This window comes from Thalassophryne amazonica, chromosome 6 (genome assembly GCF_902500255.1).
Source record: "Thalassophryne amazonica chromosome 6, fThaAma1.1, whole genome shotgun sequence".
In the NCBI taxonomy this organism is placed as follows: domain Eukaryota; kingdom Metazoa; phylum Chordata; class Actinopteri; order Batrachoidiformes; family Batrachoididae; genus Thalassophryne; species Thalassophryne amazonica.
In genome coordinates this window covers 68,973,928-68,990,522 of record NC_047108.1, presented here as the reverse complement: position 1 = coordinate 68,990,522, position 16,595 = coordinate 68,973,928, and the positions used below count along the sequence as shown (strand labels likewise).

The following is a 16,595-nucleotide window of genomic DNA, read 5'->3' as shown; positions in this document are numbered from 1 at the left end:
GGCATTACTGCCCATTTTATACACTGTTCCTCAATTTTCAGCGACCTACCTAGACAATTAACTGACAATTTCATGACCAGTTGTCTTGTTCCCTTATTATTTCATTGGAGATTAAACAGATAAAAGGTCTGAATTTGATTCAGTGTTGAATTTACATTTAATGTCTATTCACTGGTGGTGTCAGTATGAGATCCAAAATTGTGTTTATGCAAGTGAGATTAATTGAGATTAGTTCATGTATAATTGATTCTAAATTACCACATTATTTTGACAGCCATAGTGTATGTGTATTTTTTTTTCCAACAAAAAGTATAAATGCAACTGTTTTCATTCTCTTTTTTCCATGCACTGAACTAAAAAAGAAAAGTGCTTGTGTGACTCTTATGAAACACTATGCCACACTGTGACCACTGGACTTCATAAGTACCTGGGTGCTTGGTTCCATCACCTCTCTTTAGGATGTTTGACAGTTATTTGTTGTACTTTTTTTATGTGATTTTTGTTGTTGTTAGTATGACCAACCCAGCTGGTCACCCCTCTGTCTGGTCTGCTTGAGGCTTCTTCCTACAATCAAAAAAACACTATGGAGTTTGTCTTTACTATTGTTGTCTGCATGCTTGATCAAGGGGTTTGGTAAGGTTAGACCTTACCCTAGTGATGCATCTTGGGGTGATTTGTATTGTGATTTGGTGCTATATAAATAAATTGAATTTAATGTCGCAGGTTTTGACGTGTGACGTCTGTGCAGTTGGCATGCTGGCGACAGGAATATTGACCGTGAACTGAATGTTCATTACTATTCGCTACATCCAGTGTTGTTTCAAAGAATTTGGCAGTACATATACTTGGCCTCACAACTGCAGAACACAAGTCAGACTTCTTCTCTTAGGGTCCCTTCACACATAGTGCGAATTTGGTTGATTTGTACATAAAGTATGCATGAAGCAGGGATCGTATACAAAACGTGTAGAATCGTAGTTGCTTCTGATGCCTTGTAGACCTTTTGCTACAGCTATTTGTGCACACGAGCGGCTGATAGACAGAATGTGCACTGTGCGAGTCCATTGAACCCTCTCGCGGCAGGTGACGCACACACATCTAACACCGCTCTCCTGGCACTTAGAAAATGTGTGGCCATTCACACTGTTAATACGACAACAGTCGGCAGACAATCACTGTCGTGCTGGCAGTGAAATTTGTCTAAGTGCCCCACAAGTGTGGCTTTGGTGTGTGCGCTAAACTAACAGGAGGTATGGCCGCCGACAGAAGCGGCTGTGGAGATCTGTCATTCTGGACATTCCAGCTGGACAACACGTACTGTGTTTGGACTGACATGGATGAACAACTGCCCACTGTGGCATGCGTGTGTTTGCTTGCCATCATCACGTGGACATAAATAAAAACATATATCGCTGTGGCGACAGACTGCAGCAAGTGAGAGCGCACATGGCGCGGACATTGATAGACTGCCCCCATGTTGAAACGGACCGTCAGATCATGCAGCGGACGATCTGACTGTCACATCACGCATGTGAGCTCTGTTCCACATACACGGTGTCAGTCCTGTGGCGCACCATCCACAACACACGTGTGTCAGGCAGGAAACACGACAGCAGATGTGGACGTGATGAGAGCAAACTGCTTCTCATTCATGTCATTTCATGACTGTACGTCTGTGACCATGGGTCATCTACAGAGGAACAGATGGATCATATTTTATATGGTGTGTGGTTTTATTTATTTATTTTTTTAAATACGCCCATGTTCTTCCTGATATCAGGCATTTTCCTGCATCTTTCACAGGCCAGTGATGGTATCTCCCTGGTAAAGTTTCTGACTGGCAATCATAACTTTTGGAAAGTGCGGGTTCGAATCCTGTGGGTGACAAGTATTTTTTTTATTATTATTTTCACAGCAGCAGTGCAGTGTGGTTACACATCGCACTACTGCTTGCAGTGTGTTCAGGCATGCACGAAAACGTTGCAACATGTTTTATTTTGTTTTTTTTTCACAGCAGCAGTACAGTGTGGTTACACATTGCGCAGCTGCTGGCACTGTGTTCCCGCGTGCACAAACCTTCACACCAACATCGTGCACGCCTGCCCGTCGGCGCAATGTTTTGTGGTGCGCTCATATGAGCTGTTCCGACGGGAGTTGCCCTGAGTTGTACATATTCGCACTGTGTGAATTAATTCAGACCCCCTGCCGCCCCCAAAAAGAAAAACCTCAACTGCACATTTAGAGTATACTGTTACTGTGACCTGTCAAAGGCACATTTGTGCAAAGATCATGGTATTTAGACAGCATCTTGATATGCCACACCAGCCAGTTGGATAGATTATCTTGGCACAAGTGACTTTTTTTTGTAATAAAAATTTTATTATTTTATTTATTAGAAGACAGTGAAGCAAGATGCCAAGCATTCAAAAGAAGAAAAAAACTTTCAGCCTCAGACTCAAAATACAAATTATCAATATTATTGAAACAGAAAATCTTTTTGCATAAGTCCAAATCCTATTCCATAAATTTGTTCATGAAATTAATATTTTTATGTGCATAGAAGAAATATATAGACATTACATGTATAAGCATGCCTATTGGGCTTTTCAGTACACCAGTTAGCCAGTTTAATTCAGAAATTTTATCACATTAGTTACTTCCACTGATGCATAATACACCCAAGCACAAGAATGGTGGCGTATATTGCAGACAAAAAAAAGTGTTCAAAGAGGATTAGCCTTTTAAAAAAAAAGGGGGGGCAAAGGCTTAGAAGGTAAATTCAAAAGGTAAATTCCAACAGTGTTTTATGTGTCCACATGTATTATTAACATATTACAGATTGCAAGCCACATTCTATGAATTTGTGACATTATTGCAAAAATAGTGATGGTTTTTGCCAATTGCCACAATGGTGAGTATCGTTTTTAATTCAGCTGACTGATCATGTTGAGAGTGTATTTAGTTTTTTCCATACCTGATTAAAAAGGAAATTGCAACGCCTTTACACTATACTGCATTTATTTTGGTTCAGTATCACTTTAATGTAACTTATTTCTTGCAGCTATAAATTTTAAAACATGGAGAATTCCTGTTATCTGTTGAGTAGTTTCATAGTGTTTTTGTGTAAGTTAATAAATATTGCGCTTTGGAAAAAAAGGCCTTGAAAAATTTCTGCTTCAATTCTTAATTGTTAAAACCAACAATAGAAAGGTTACAGACCAATATTTCTGTGAGAAACACTTTCCCACTAGTAAAACCACTTCATTTCTAATGTACCAAATTGCACCAGTTTTGAGTGTAATTTTCAAAATTTTATCACATTTTCCACACTTTTCATAGGATCGTCTAACTGCTAGTGTTGGTCAAACTTCAGTGTCAGTGAAGGTGTCCATGGCTAGTGGTAGCATGGAAGACAAGATCAACCGGCCACCACCAACAGGAACCCCTGCTATGATGGATCCTAATGCACTAAGGTAATTACTTGATCGCAGTTAAGTTACAGTTGATGGGCAGGTTGGTGGCCAAAGTGGTTAGTGTGGTTGTTTCTAGATCAAAAGGTTCCCAGTTCACATTTGTCACATTTGTCCATTCTTCATGTAATGTGGACTTGTGTCAGAAAGGGCATCTGGTGTAAAACTTGTGCCAAATCAACATGCTGATCTGTCTATGTCTGATCTGCTGTAGTGACCCAGAGTTTTAAGAAATGGGGGTGAGAGATCGATAGAGGCTGAAGAAACATACTTGCTGTAGTTACAGTTGTTAGCCATAAAAATACAGAGAAGTGGCCTCTCTTTGTTTGTATCCAGAGCATCAGTTTAAATCCAGAAAGGGCTGACTTTCATCCTTTGGCAAACTTTTATATTTTTTCATGACTTGTATTTTTTTTTATGATTTGCATTTTATTATTTTCTTCCAGTGAATAGATAACATCAAAAACAAGAAATTCAGAACATTTTCTTCCCCGATATAGAACAAGATCCCCCCCCTCCCGCCCACCACCAACAGGGGCCATCCTATTCACAAAAAGAAAATAAACAAAAGGATAAACTGCACCGAACAAAGGGTGGCTGTAAATAAGAGAAGTGCGTATCTCAAGCCGCGTGGTGCATTATGGGTAGGCTAAATTTTTCGACTACCAACCCACAAGCTATGGCGGCAGAAAGCAACGAGGAGTGCTGTGATTTGGATCATTTCAACCTCTGGAAACTTGACGATTTAAAGCATTTTTGTAAGCTCCGCGGATTGCCTGTTAAACCAGGACTATGTACGGCAGTGGACAGAAGTGGAAAGAAGAGTTGGCTGTGCTTGCATGTGCTGCATTGTTACGGAAACTACCGATAGTGCTGAAGAGAGAGCCACTCTCGAAAATGACCAGTCCTTGTTGATAGTTGGAGACAAACAAATTTCTGACCCCTTGAAGGCAACTGACGGATGGTTAGATGAAGTCCCAGAGACTGAAACTGTGGATATGGCAGAATTATTTGCTAAGCAAGGATGAGAAATCGCTACTCCGCCGGCTTCATAATCAATCAATCAATCAATCAGTTTTTTTATATAGCGGCAAATCACAACAAACAGTTGCCCCAAGGCACTTTATATTGTAAGGCAAGGCCATACAATAATTATGTAAAACCCCAACGGTCAAAACGACCCCCTGTGAGCAAGCACTTGGCTACAGTGGGAAGGAAAAACTCCCTTTTAACAGGAAGAAACCTCCAGCAGAACCAGGCTCAGGGAGGGGCAGTCTTCTGCTGGGACTGGTTGGGGCTGAGGGAGAGAACCAGGAAAAAGACATGCTGTGGAGGGGAGCAGAGATCGATCACTAATGATTAAATGCAGAGTGGTGCATACAGAGCAAAAAGAGAAAAACGGTGCATCATGGGAACCCCCCAGCAGTCTACGTCTATAGCAGCATAACTAAGGGATGGTTCAGGGTCACCTGATCCAGCCCTAACTATAAGCTTTAGCAAAAAGGAAAGTTTTAAGCCTAATCTTAAAAGTAGAGAGGGTGTCTGTCTCCCTGATCTGAATTGGGAGCTGGTTCCACAGGAGAGGAGCCTGAAAGCTGAAGGCTCTGCCTCCCATTCTACTCTTACAAACCCTAGGAACTACAAGTAAGCCTGCAGTCTGAGAGCGAAGCGCTCTATTGGGGTGATATGGTACTACGAGGTCCCTACGATAAGATGGGACCTGATTATTCAAAACCTTATAAGTAAGAAGAAGAATTTTAAATTCTATTCTAGAATTAACAGGAAGCCAATGAAGAGAGGCCAATATGGGTGAGATATGCTCTCTCTCGACAATGAAGGTGGATCTCACATATAACTTCTTTGGTGTCACGTTTGTTTTGATAAGTTGACAGACATACAATGATACGTGCATGCATGCAGTTTGTTTATAGAACAGGTCAATATTACAATATTACACGCCACATCATTCATGGCGCGACATTAGTCATAAGCCGATGCACGAAAACGGCAGCACGGTTTCAGGATATTGACAAAATAAATGTGTGCAAGAAACTTACAATTTTAGTCTGTCTTTTACGTCCATCTGGATCTTTCTTTTCTGTGGCGAAATTGTGTAGAATGAACGGAGGTTTACGGCCACATTTCTTCTTCTTTCTGTCTTTGTGTGGACTCGGCAGAGCATTGCAGTCGTGTGTTTTCAGCCAACTTTGAAGCCTATAAATTCTGTTTGAGCATTTGAAAACAGCACAGTGCACCCCTGTCATTATTGTATGCATTGCTTAAGGCTTAAAGCCTTTGAAACAATCCCTGTAAGCCTTAACTTTTACAGTCCGCTAATACTACTGTATACAAAATTCAATGGGAGCGGTGTGAGTTTGGTAGTTGGGATTTTTGCCCCTGTTTGACCCACGCATGCGCAGATGCGTTGCACACTTCGCTTATTGTCCAATCAAACCTGAAAAAACAATCCACCAAGATAGGCCTGTCATGTCACTTCAAATAATACAATAAAGACCTTTTGTTTAAAAAAAAAAAAAAAAAAAAAGTGTCAGAGTCAAAAAGGGGGGGAGGAATAATAAGCAGCATATCTTCCTCCTTTTCATATCTGTTCCATAGTATCCCTTTCTTCCCCTTCTTTTTTCACAGGTTTTCCTTTCTTTCTATTTTCACCCTTTTTTTTATTACTTTGGCACCGATATAGCATCAAGGTACTTGCTCCACTTTATAAAGTACTTGTCTATTCTATCGTCCATTCTGTAAGCCATCTTTTCATATGCGGCTACTTTGCCTAATTCAGTCACCCAGTCTTGAAACGGTGGTTCACAACAGCTCAAAATACCAGAAAGCATATGGATTATGATGATTTATATCAGTTTAAAGTGAAGTTGACAGCTTAAAGCATTTTTACGTTTGGCATGGATCCATGCCCAACTTTTCAGCTTGCGACTCCGACGAGGGCGGTCGCATCTCCTCCACTCTCCCTTATCTCTCTGCTTTTAACCTTCAAGTCCCTACTTCACCAGACTTGTGAATTCCTCAAAACTATATTGGATTCTGGATCTATTGGTCTCTGAACGCTATTGACACCATTTTTTCTAGAAGAAGGTCAGGACCTGGGGATCCTGCCTGCCCAGATGGAACGCATCTTGCGGGCTATGTCCTCGACTCTTGGAGTTCCTGGCGTGTGGCATGCTTGGCGCCTTTCTCTGTGGAGGATGTCGAGGACCTATTCATTTTTGGTCTTATGGTAGCAGGGCTGCTACTTTTTGGCTTATGTGCTGCCCTGATCTACCGGAAAATTGGCAAGACGGCGGCATCAAGAACCACGGGCCCTCACTTGTCCGTCATGATTAACGGGGTCGGCAAGGCAGTGCATTCTCAGACTGCGTTGACTCTTGAACTCAGACGCTGAAGGTTTCAGAGGCTGGTGAATATTCTTAATTCAAAATTAGGAATATTCTTAATTCATAATTGGGATTTGGCTGAGTGAGTGTAACTGTAAAAAGTGTTTTTCACTGCTCGGCTGCAACACTACAGGCATCAAGGTCAATTGCCCACTGTTTTTCCTCCAGAGGAATTTATCCAGGCTCTGGTGAGATTATTTGGCTCCATTCTTATCTCAACCCACAAGGACTGACAGACTTACACATGGACCGAAGCATGCTCCAGTCTTATCACTCTTCCTGCCCCTCCCTCCCTGCGGCAGGCCTCGTCCTCTCAAGCTGGCCTGGCGGCGCGACTTCACAGTTGCAGTGGCTACAACACACTCACATTGCCTCAATTGAGAAACGGACTGTTTCAGGTATAGTGCACATAAACAATGTCAGATGTATATGTGTTGTCCTAATTCTAATGTGTGCCATTATTACGGTAAACAAGTAATAATTGTAGATCAATTGCTGTTGTATGTGGAATGTGAGTGCAGACATCTCGTTGTAATGACAATGATAATAAAAGGTATCTATCTATCTATCTATCTATCTATCTATCTATCTGTGACATCCTGGATTCTTTCACATACACAGCATTGGTCCAGAATCTGCAGTGTGTTTGGACAGAGGAGGAGGACAGATAAGTTGTCAAAATGACTGCATGTCCTTGCAAATTAGAGCACGGATACCCCATCCGGGCCCAACGGGTTGGATTGGGTTCAGACAAATATTTAGAAATGATAATCGGGTTGGGTTCGGTCACGTCACCAAAAAAACACTGAACGTACAGACCTTTTGTGAAACGATGTCATAGTCCTGCCTCTGTAACTTGAGCTACTCATAATTACTGACATGTTATTGTTGTCAACAGTGTAATTTAATATACTTTTTTTTTGTCTTGGTGGATCATTAATAGGATTTATTTTTGTCGTGCGCAGAATGCTGAAGTGTGGCAGTTGGCATTTTGTTTGCATCATGTGACGCAGCACACAGAGTAAAATAAAAAGTCTTATTCTGACCTGTTGCATCCTTTGAGATGGATTCATCATCACAGCCTGATGGAAATTGTTGTCCACATAGGCGCCCTTGTTTTGGAAGACGTCTGGAAATAATTTGAATCCTTATTGTGGACCTTGAATAAACAAGAAAGCATTGTGTTAAAAGCTTGAGAATAATTAATTGATGCGGATCTACATGTATTGACCATGATGGACTTTGTACATGTAACATAATAAGCCAGTGTAGGAAATTTTTGTCAATTTATAATTGCTCTCCATCTCGTTTGTCTGTTATAACAGAAACTGATTTGCAGCTCGGTATCTGAAGCGTGTAATAGCAGAGTTCTTATGAAGCACTGCTTCATTTCACTTCACTCACAGAGCTCAGCCCATAACTCTGTGACTGAGCCAGAGTTATATTATAGATATAACTCTTTTATATTATATTTCTGTAATGTAAATCTATGGGCTGAGCTCGACTCTTACGAAGCATTGCTTCATTTCACTTTGCTTTCAGCAGACAGTGTTGTCAGATCGGTTTTGTTTAAGTGTCGAAGCCCTAAACAAACAAACAAACAAAAAATAAACATTATTTCTTAAGAACAAAGAGTGTTGGTTTCTTTTTGTTCTTCACATGACTACTTCTGTTTCTTGTTTATACTACTTTAGAAGACTGAGAAGATGGCCTCTGCTAATATAGTAGCATAAGTGTTTGGGACAGCTCTATTTTGTGATCAGAGGATCGACTGGATTTTATTTGAGTCTCTCTACACAGCTTGGCTGTTTGGGAATATTCCAGTTCATCATGTAATAATTGATGATTAATTATCACACTTAGATTGGACAATTTGAACCAATTAACAGCATTGAGTCTGATGTTTGAGAATACTCTAGTTCGGATCTGGGGTTCTTGGAATGTGAACATTTCAAAAAGTGAATAACAGTGGTACAACAAAAGGGGAGTTCAGTGCAAAACCCAGCTCACCATGGCATCTAGCTGTTACTGTTAGTAAGTTCCTTCGACTGCTCTCTTGTTTTCACTTGGGGTCGCCACATTATATTCAAGGTTGATCTGCATGTTGAATTGGCACAAGTTTTATGCCAGATGCCCTTCCTTACACAACTCCACATTGTATGGAAAAAATGTGGTAGGGGTTCCGGGTTTCAGCGGGTTTCAGTGCACTAACCACTTGGCCACCACCCCTGCTGTAATGATCTGATTTTCTTGTGTACACTGCAGCAAAACCTCTCTGATGGCGTGCAAGAACAGACATCCATTTAGTCAGTTGCTGGTGTCATTTAGCAGGACGTTTTGCTGTTTGGTAGACATTTATTTATATTTATTTGCTTGAAATGAGCATGACTGCTAATTGTATTTTATCTCTGGAGCCTGATGATCACCAAAGATCTGAGGAAAAAGTCAAAGTGGTGATGTCATCACGTTTGTTCATATAACAGATGATGTAACTGTGATCAGACTGCTTTTTAAATGCATGTTAAAGGTAGTTGAGCCCTGTTACAATTCTCTCTTACTCACTCTAAAACAAAGGCAGTTTAATGTAGTGTTTTTTGGTTCTCTTGTCATTAAAATTTTTCGGTATATAAGTCGTACCATCCAGGACCTCTTGAAGTAGTTAAAAACTAAAATATGACTTATAGACCTGAAAATACGTTAAATTGAAACAGTTATTTCTATTATAAATGTGAGTGTGTGTGTATATATGTTCAGGTCTGTACGTTGTTGGACAGTGACAGTTTTATCTTGCTTCTGTACACCACCACAGTGGAGTTGATGTGAAACAATCAAGATGTTACTATGCTATGTGGATGTTTTACTTTTAGCACATGATGCAACTTCAGCTACAGTTTGCCAGAACACACATGGGACACTCAACACTAGATTTGTCCTGTTTTCTTCTATTAAAAATCTTCTGGTACACTACACCATGACACTGACTGGCAATACAACAGGCAAATGCACTATACCTAGTTTCTCTAGTCACATTTACAGAAGCTTCTAACTCCTTTTAGACTTTGCATGGGTGTCTTGGTGGCTTCCCTCAGTACTCTCCTTGCACAGATACAAGATTCTCAAAAACACAGTTTTTGAGAACTGTGTATATTTCGTAGTGGCTGATGTAAATGAAGTCCAGGACATAATCAGTGACTTGGGAGTGTCTGCATATCCATCGCCAAACTTGTCTAAAGAGAAAGGGCTTTTAAAATAATTTGTATAAACCATAATCATGACACCTAGTTTGTCTAATTGATTATGCGCTTGAAAAATTGGACTGTGCATAAAAACAGCTGTTATTCCTAATTGGTCTGCAATATTCTTGTTTAAAACCCCTTAATATAAAGTTAGAAGTCTGTACTACAAGCAGATCTTGATCGTTTCCTTTCAGCTCCATTGTGATGGTATACAGAGGCAAAATTACAAACATTATCACTGTCCAACAACTTATGAACCTGACTGTACATGGACCCAGAGGGTAAAAGTTGTCACTACATAAATTGAGGTGTATTATGTCTTTAAATCTTGCAGGCCACCAGGGCCAAACAGACCTCAGGGAATGTTTGCTCGTCCACCATTCCCTTCTCAGTGGCAGGGACAGCCTCCAGGGCCACGTAGGTTTCCCCAACCTGGCATGGAGGCAATGGGTGCAAGGCACAATCTCAATCCAGCTGTCAACATTCACCCTATTGAGAACTTGACAAACTCTCATACGATGATCCCAAGCCATGTGGGAGAAACTATGCAGCCAGTCGGTCCAGGACCCCCACCACAGTTCATTGAGTTGAGACACAACTCACAAAGGCCACCCATACGGCCCCAGTTTATGCCTCGTGAACCCCACCCCAGACCACGTCTTTATGTTCCACGCCAAGAGATAGCAGCACCTTATGTTCCACAGTATCCCATAGCTTCTGCTGGTGGCATTCAAACAGAGGGAAGCAGTGACCCGCAGCTGGTTTTACAGCAGAATAGGCTATCAGTCTTAATGCCTCAGTCTACAGGTCCAGTAGCACAGCAACTGCAACCCCAGGCAGCTACTCCCAATACTCCGGTCACTGAGCGGCAGAGTCGGCTTCTGCAGCCGGGCCTAGTTGCAGATCACAAACCTGCCCCAGTAGACAACAATGAACAATTGCCAGAAGCTGATCTTGAGGGCTTGGGTGTTGCCACAGGAGATGGAGGTGTGGAGGATGAGGATGACTTGGCTCTAGACTTAGACCCTGATAAAGGAGATGATGATCTAGGTAATCTGGACAACCTAGAAACAAATGATCCACATCTAGATGACTTGCTCAACAGTGATGAGTTTGACCTCCTGGCTTACACCGACCCTGAACTGGATCAAGGTGACCCCAAGGATGTCTTTTCAGACCAGCTGCGGTTGGTGGAAGCAGAAAGTGAAACACCTTCTTCTTCCTCACGATCAACTCTTAAAATGCAAGAGAAAACCAAGGTTGACCCAGGACGAAAGCTATTGTCAACCACCACTTCCACTGCAGGAGCTTCCTGTGGCTCAACCACACAACCTCTGCTTTCTGCAGAAATGGGAGATGCCTCAAAAGTCAAAGTAGAGGACCAAGGCATTCCCACTCATCTACAGCCAGGACAGACTGTGGTGAAAGATGAAATGGGAGAAGCTGTGTCCATGCTTCTTAGCGGGACTACACAACCATCAAAGTCTGCTCAGCCAGAAGCTCGATCTGCTTCACTCAGTTCAGTTCGATTAGGGGGCGTTCAGTACCCTCTGCCAGGCCAAGTTGATACTTTGTCCTTTCCATCAGACCCTCCACATTCAGATATTGGGGATGATCCACTGAGCCTGCCTGATGTAGGAGGACAGCACTCTCCTGCTGTGGATTTAGCAAAGGTGGAAAGCTCTTTAGAAGGTGAACTGCCTCTTCTAATTCAGGATCTTCTGGAACATGAAAAGAAAGAACTACAGAAGCAGCAACAGCTCAACTCCCTCAATCAGGCAGGCATGTCTTCTAACTTTCCAAGTCAACAGACAAATGTGCAGGCCCCCGGGCAGATAATACTGCCACAGCATCACCGTCCACCACCTCAAAGTATTGTGGCCCAGTCAGAGATGGTACACCGTTCTCCACACATTTTGCAGCACCAGCAGAAACTTATAGGACCTGGAATGGAACCTCACATGGCCATGATCCAACAGCAACCCATGATGAGGATGGCACAGCCTGGAGGGATCCATACGGGTCTGACCCATCAACCGCAACATCAGCCATTAGTAAAACAATCCCCTTTGACAAACAATTTCATCCCAGATAAAGGTAAATACCAGATTTTCATTCTGTGTTGTTTGTATTTGTTGTTGGGATGTGTCATCAAATTTTGTTCTCTTCTTCTGTCACAGATTTAGAAAAATTTGTTACTGATGGCATTATGGATCCCATTGCCAAGGCAAAGATGGTGGCACTCAAGGGTATCAAGAAAGTATTAGCCCAGGACCCAATGGGTGTTTCACCTGGCATCAACAGGTATGTATACTATTTAAATTAACCCATTTTGCCCCACTGGCAGCAATTGTTGCCAAAGTATATCACTGTCATTTTCTACTTGATAAAAAATCTCAAAGGTACGAATGTAACTTTTTCCACTTATTAAAAAAAACTGGGCATAAACGGGGTAATAAGAGGAAAGGGAAAAAATTGCAAGGTTTTTTTTTATTTTTTTTATGCCACCTGGTATGTTTGACAGAGGAGACAAATTGATTAGTGAAATTAGTACTTTTTCACTTTTTTTATGTCAGTGTATCAGCAGTTTGTGGGACATTTATGTATTGTTTTGTGAGTATTGTAAGCTATATACACCAAAAGAGGCAAGTAAACCCAGAATGAAAGAATGTATTTGATATGTCTGGGGATGATGCCAAAATCTTTCTTTGGTAGTATGTTAGTGATGGCTAATCTGAAATGCTGCTTTGGAATGTATTGAAAACTTTGAAACACCTGTACATTGGACATTGTTCGGGAGTCTGGGTGCAAAGGAAAATATTACATACTGTGCGGACACATAATGAACACTGGCAGTTTCTGAACAGTTCAGAAATGTGCACCCATATCAAATTTCATGTCTAAAGGACATAGTTGGCACAGGGTCTGTATGTGCAATAGCACATTTATAGGGACTTGTTAAAGAAGATGATATGGTTACTTGTGAACTTCATAACTCATTAATAGTGCATGCTGGACATACAGTAGAAGGGACAAGCCAAAGGCAATTACTTTTGTATATTTTGGCAAAACACACATCCAGTGCATTTGGAAAGTCTTCACAGCGCTGCAATTTTACCACATTTTATGTTGCAGCCTTATTCCAAAATGGATGATTTTTTTTTTCCCCCTCAAAATTCCACACACAATACGCCATAATAACAGTGTGAAAAAAGGTTTAGATCTTTGCAGATCTATTAAAAAATAAACAAGCTAAGAACTCGCACAGATGTTCACACCCTTTGCTCAGTGCTTTGTTGATGCACCTTTGGCAGCAATTACAGACTGAAGTCTTCTTAAATATGATGCCACAAGCTTTGCACACCTATCTTTGGGCAGTTTTGCTCATTCCTCTTTGTAGCACCTCTCAAGCGCCATCAGCTTGGATGGGGAGCGTCGGTGTGCAGTCATTTTCAGATCTCTCCAGAGATGGGAGTTGTCTTGAAGCCACTCCCTTGATATCTTGACTGCGTGCTTAAGCTCATTGTCTTGCTGAAAGATAAACCGTGGCCCCAGTCTGAGGTCAAGAGCGCTCTGGAACACGTCTTCATCCAGGATGTCTCTGTATATTGCTACATTCATCTTTCCCTCAACCCTGACTAGTCCTCCAGTTCCTGCCACTGAAAAACATCCCCACAGCATGATGTTGTCACCACCATGCTTCACTGTAGGGATGGTGCCTGGTTTCCCCCAAACATGATGTCTGGCAATCACACCAAAGAGTTCAATCTTTGTCTCATCAGACCCAGAGAATTTTGTTTCTCATGGTCTGAGAGACCTTGAGGTGCCTTTTGGCAAACTCCAGACAGGCTACCATGTGCCTTTTACTAAGGAGTGGCTTCCGTCGGGCCTCTCAACCATACAGGTCTGATTGGTGGACTGCTACAGATATGGTTGTCCTTCTGGAAGGTTCTCCTATCTCCACAGAGGAATGGTGGAGCTCTGACAGAGTGACCATTGGGTTATTGGTCACCTCCCTGACTAAGGCCCTTCTCCCCTGATCGCTCAATACAGATGGGTGGCCAACTCTAGGAATAGTCCTGGTGGATTCAAACTTCTTCCATTAGATTAGATAGAACTTTATTAATGTCTTGGGAAGACTCCCCCAGGGAAATCAGGGAAGTTGAGGTTCCAGCACCATTGTATAACAGTACACTGGCTAAGAAGCACACAGAGTATCAACAGTAGAAGTAAAAAAACAATTTGCCAAATGTAAATGCAAATATAAATACCAGAAATACTGCTCTCAACTGGCTTCCTCTCCTTCCTGTCCCCTGTCTTCCTGTTACTCCTCTTCCCCCCTCCTCCCCCCCTGAGTGAGGAGTTGTCTGATGGTCTGAGGGACAAAGGAGTTTTTCAGTCTGTTGGTCCTGCACTTGGGAAGGAGCAGTCTCTGGCTGAAGAGGCTCCTCTGGTTGCTGATGATGGTATGCATAGGATGACTGGCATCGTCCATAATGTCAAGCAGTTGTTCTCTTCTCTGCTACCATCAACAGAGTGTCCAGCTTCATTGCAACCACAGAACCAGCCCACCTGATTAGTTTGTCCAGCCTGGATGTGTCCTTCTTGGTTGTGCTGCCCTCAGCACACCACGGTGTAAAAGAGGACAATGGCTACCACAGACTGGTAGAACATCCATAAGAGTTTTCTGCACAAGTTAAACAACTGCAGCCTGCCCTGTCCCTTCCTGTACAGGTCGTTGGTGTGGGTTGTCCAGTCCAGTTTGCTGTCCAGCTACAGCCCAAGGTATTTGTAGGAATCCACAGCCTCCACCTCAACTCCCTCAATCAGAACTGGTCGCAGTCTTGGTCTGGACTTCCCAAAGTCAATGACCACCTCCTTTGTCTTCGAGGTATTGAGCTGTAGATGATTTGTATGGCATCAGACAGCAATGGCCCTCATTTGGCTCCTGTACTCCTCCTCTCTAGCATCCTGATGCATCCTACAATGGCTATGTCATCTGTGAACCTCTGGATATGACACAGCTTAGAGTTGTAGCAGACGTCCGAGGTGTACGGGATGGAGAAGAGGGGCCACCACCATGCCCTGGGGTGCTTCAGTGCTGCTAATCAGTGTCAGATGCGGTGTCCCTCAGCCTGATGTATATTTGTGGATGAAGGAGGCCATTGTCCTCATTGGGACCTTCAGAGTAGCAGAAATGTTTCTGTTCCTTTCCCAGACTTATGTCTAGAGACTATCCTGTCTCGGTGGTCTACAGACAATTTCTTTGACCTCATACATGGTTTGTGCTCTGACATGCACTGTCAACTGTGGGACCTTATATGTAGACAGGTGTGTGTCTTTCCAAATCATGTCCAGTCAATTGAATTTACTCCAGGTGGACTCCAGTTAAGCCGTAGAAACATCTCAAGGATGAGCAGTGGAAACAGAATGCACTTGAACTCAATTTTGGTTTTATATATATATATATATATATATATATATATATATATATATATATATATATATGCAAGGTCTGTGAGTAAACTATCGGACCTTTTTATTTTTTTCAAAAACTATATGGATTTGAATCATGTGCGCTTGCATCAGACAAGCTTGAACCTTCGTGTGCATGCGTGAGTTTTTTCACACCTGTCGGTTGCGTCATTCGCCTGTGGGCAGGCTTTGAGTGAGCACTGGTCCACCTCCCTCGTCGGATTTTTATTGTTTTGGAATGGCGAAGCGACTGCCGCTTTGTTCCATGAAACTTTTTTCAGAAACTCTGCCAGGCAGCCAGATGGAAACCATTTGGAAGATTCAGATGGCTTTCAGTGAAGATTCTATCGGTATCACACGGATTAAGGACCATTAAAACTGGATTAAAAATAGCCCACGGCGGCGGAGGGCACACCACGCCCCGAGCGGCCATCGACAGGCTGGAACGAGCAGATCACTTCCAAATTTAAGGCTCTGTTGATGCAGGACATCGTGTGACTAGCAGAGAAGTTTCAGAAGAGGTCGGGATCAGCACTTTATCGGCACATTCCACTGTTAAAGACAAACAACACCTCCATGTTGGAAACCATTTGTAAGATTCAGACGGCTTTCGGTGGCTTTTCAGTCAAGTGAGTATCCGAGAAATTGTTTAACAGCTGGGCATGTTCCAACTTGTCCTGTGAGACTTCCAACACGGAGGTGGTGTTTGTCCTGCGCCATGAGCGGCTGCGTCGCGACGTGCGAATCCGTCTGCACGTCTTTCATTACAAAATCTCCTTTAACAGTGGAATGTGCCGATAATTATAACCAATAAATTGTTGGCTGAACATTAAGCAGTTGAAGGTTTTTTTTTTTTTTTTTTTTTTTTGGGGTACAAATTTTCATACAACTGTACTATAATATATCGCTGCTGTTAGAAGCAATAGACTGGCATCCTGTCCTGGGTATACCCCGCCTCGCGCTCTATTACTGCTGGCATGGGCTCCAGCCCCCGCGACCCTTAATTGGAC

The 16,595-nt window shown here is 42.4% G+C and overlaps 1 protein-coding gene across 1 annotated transcript in view; it reads left to right on the top strand.

Moving 5' to 3' along the window:
* kmt2d (lysine (K)-specific methyltransferase 2D) overlaps positions 1 to 16,595 on the top strand; it is a 130,320-nt gene that overhangs the window by 75,689 nt on the left and 38,036 nt on the right. Inside the window, exons 34-36 of the mRNA XM_034172406.1 lie at positions 3,340 to 3,473; positions 10,445 to 12,207; positions 12,291 to 12,414. Of these exons, the coding sequence (XP_034028297.1) occupies positions 3,340 to 3,473; positions 10,445 to 12,207; positions 12,291 to 12,414 (2,021 nt within the window). The remainder of the gene's footprint in view (positions 1 to 3,339; positions 3,474 to 10,444; positions 12,208 to 12,290; positions 12,415 to 16,595) is intronic.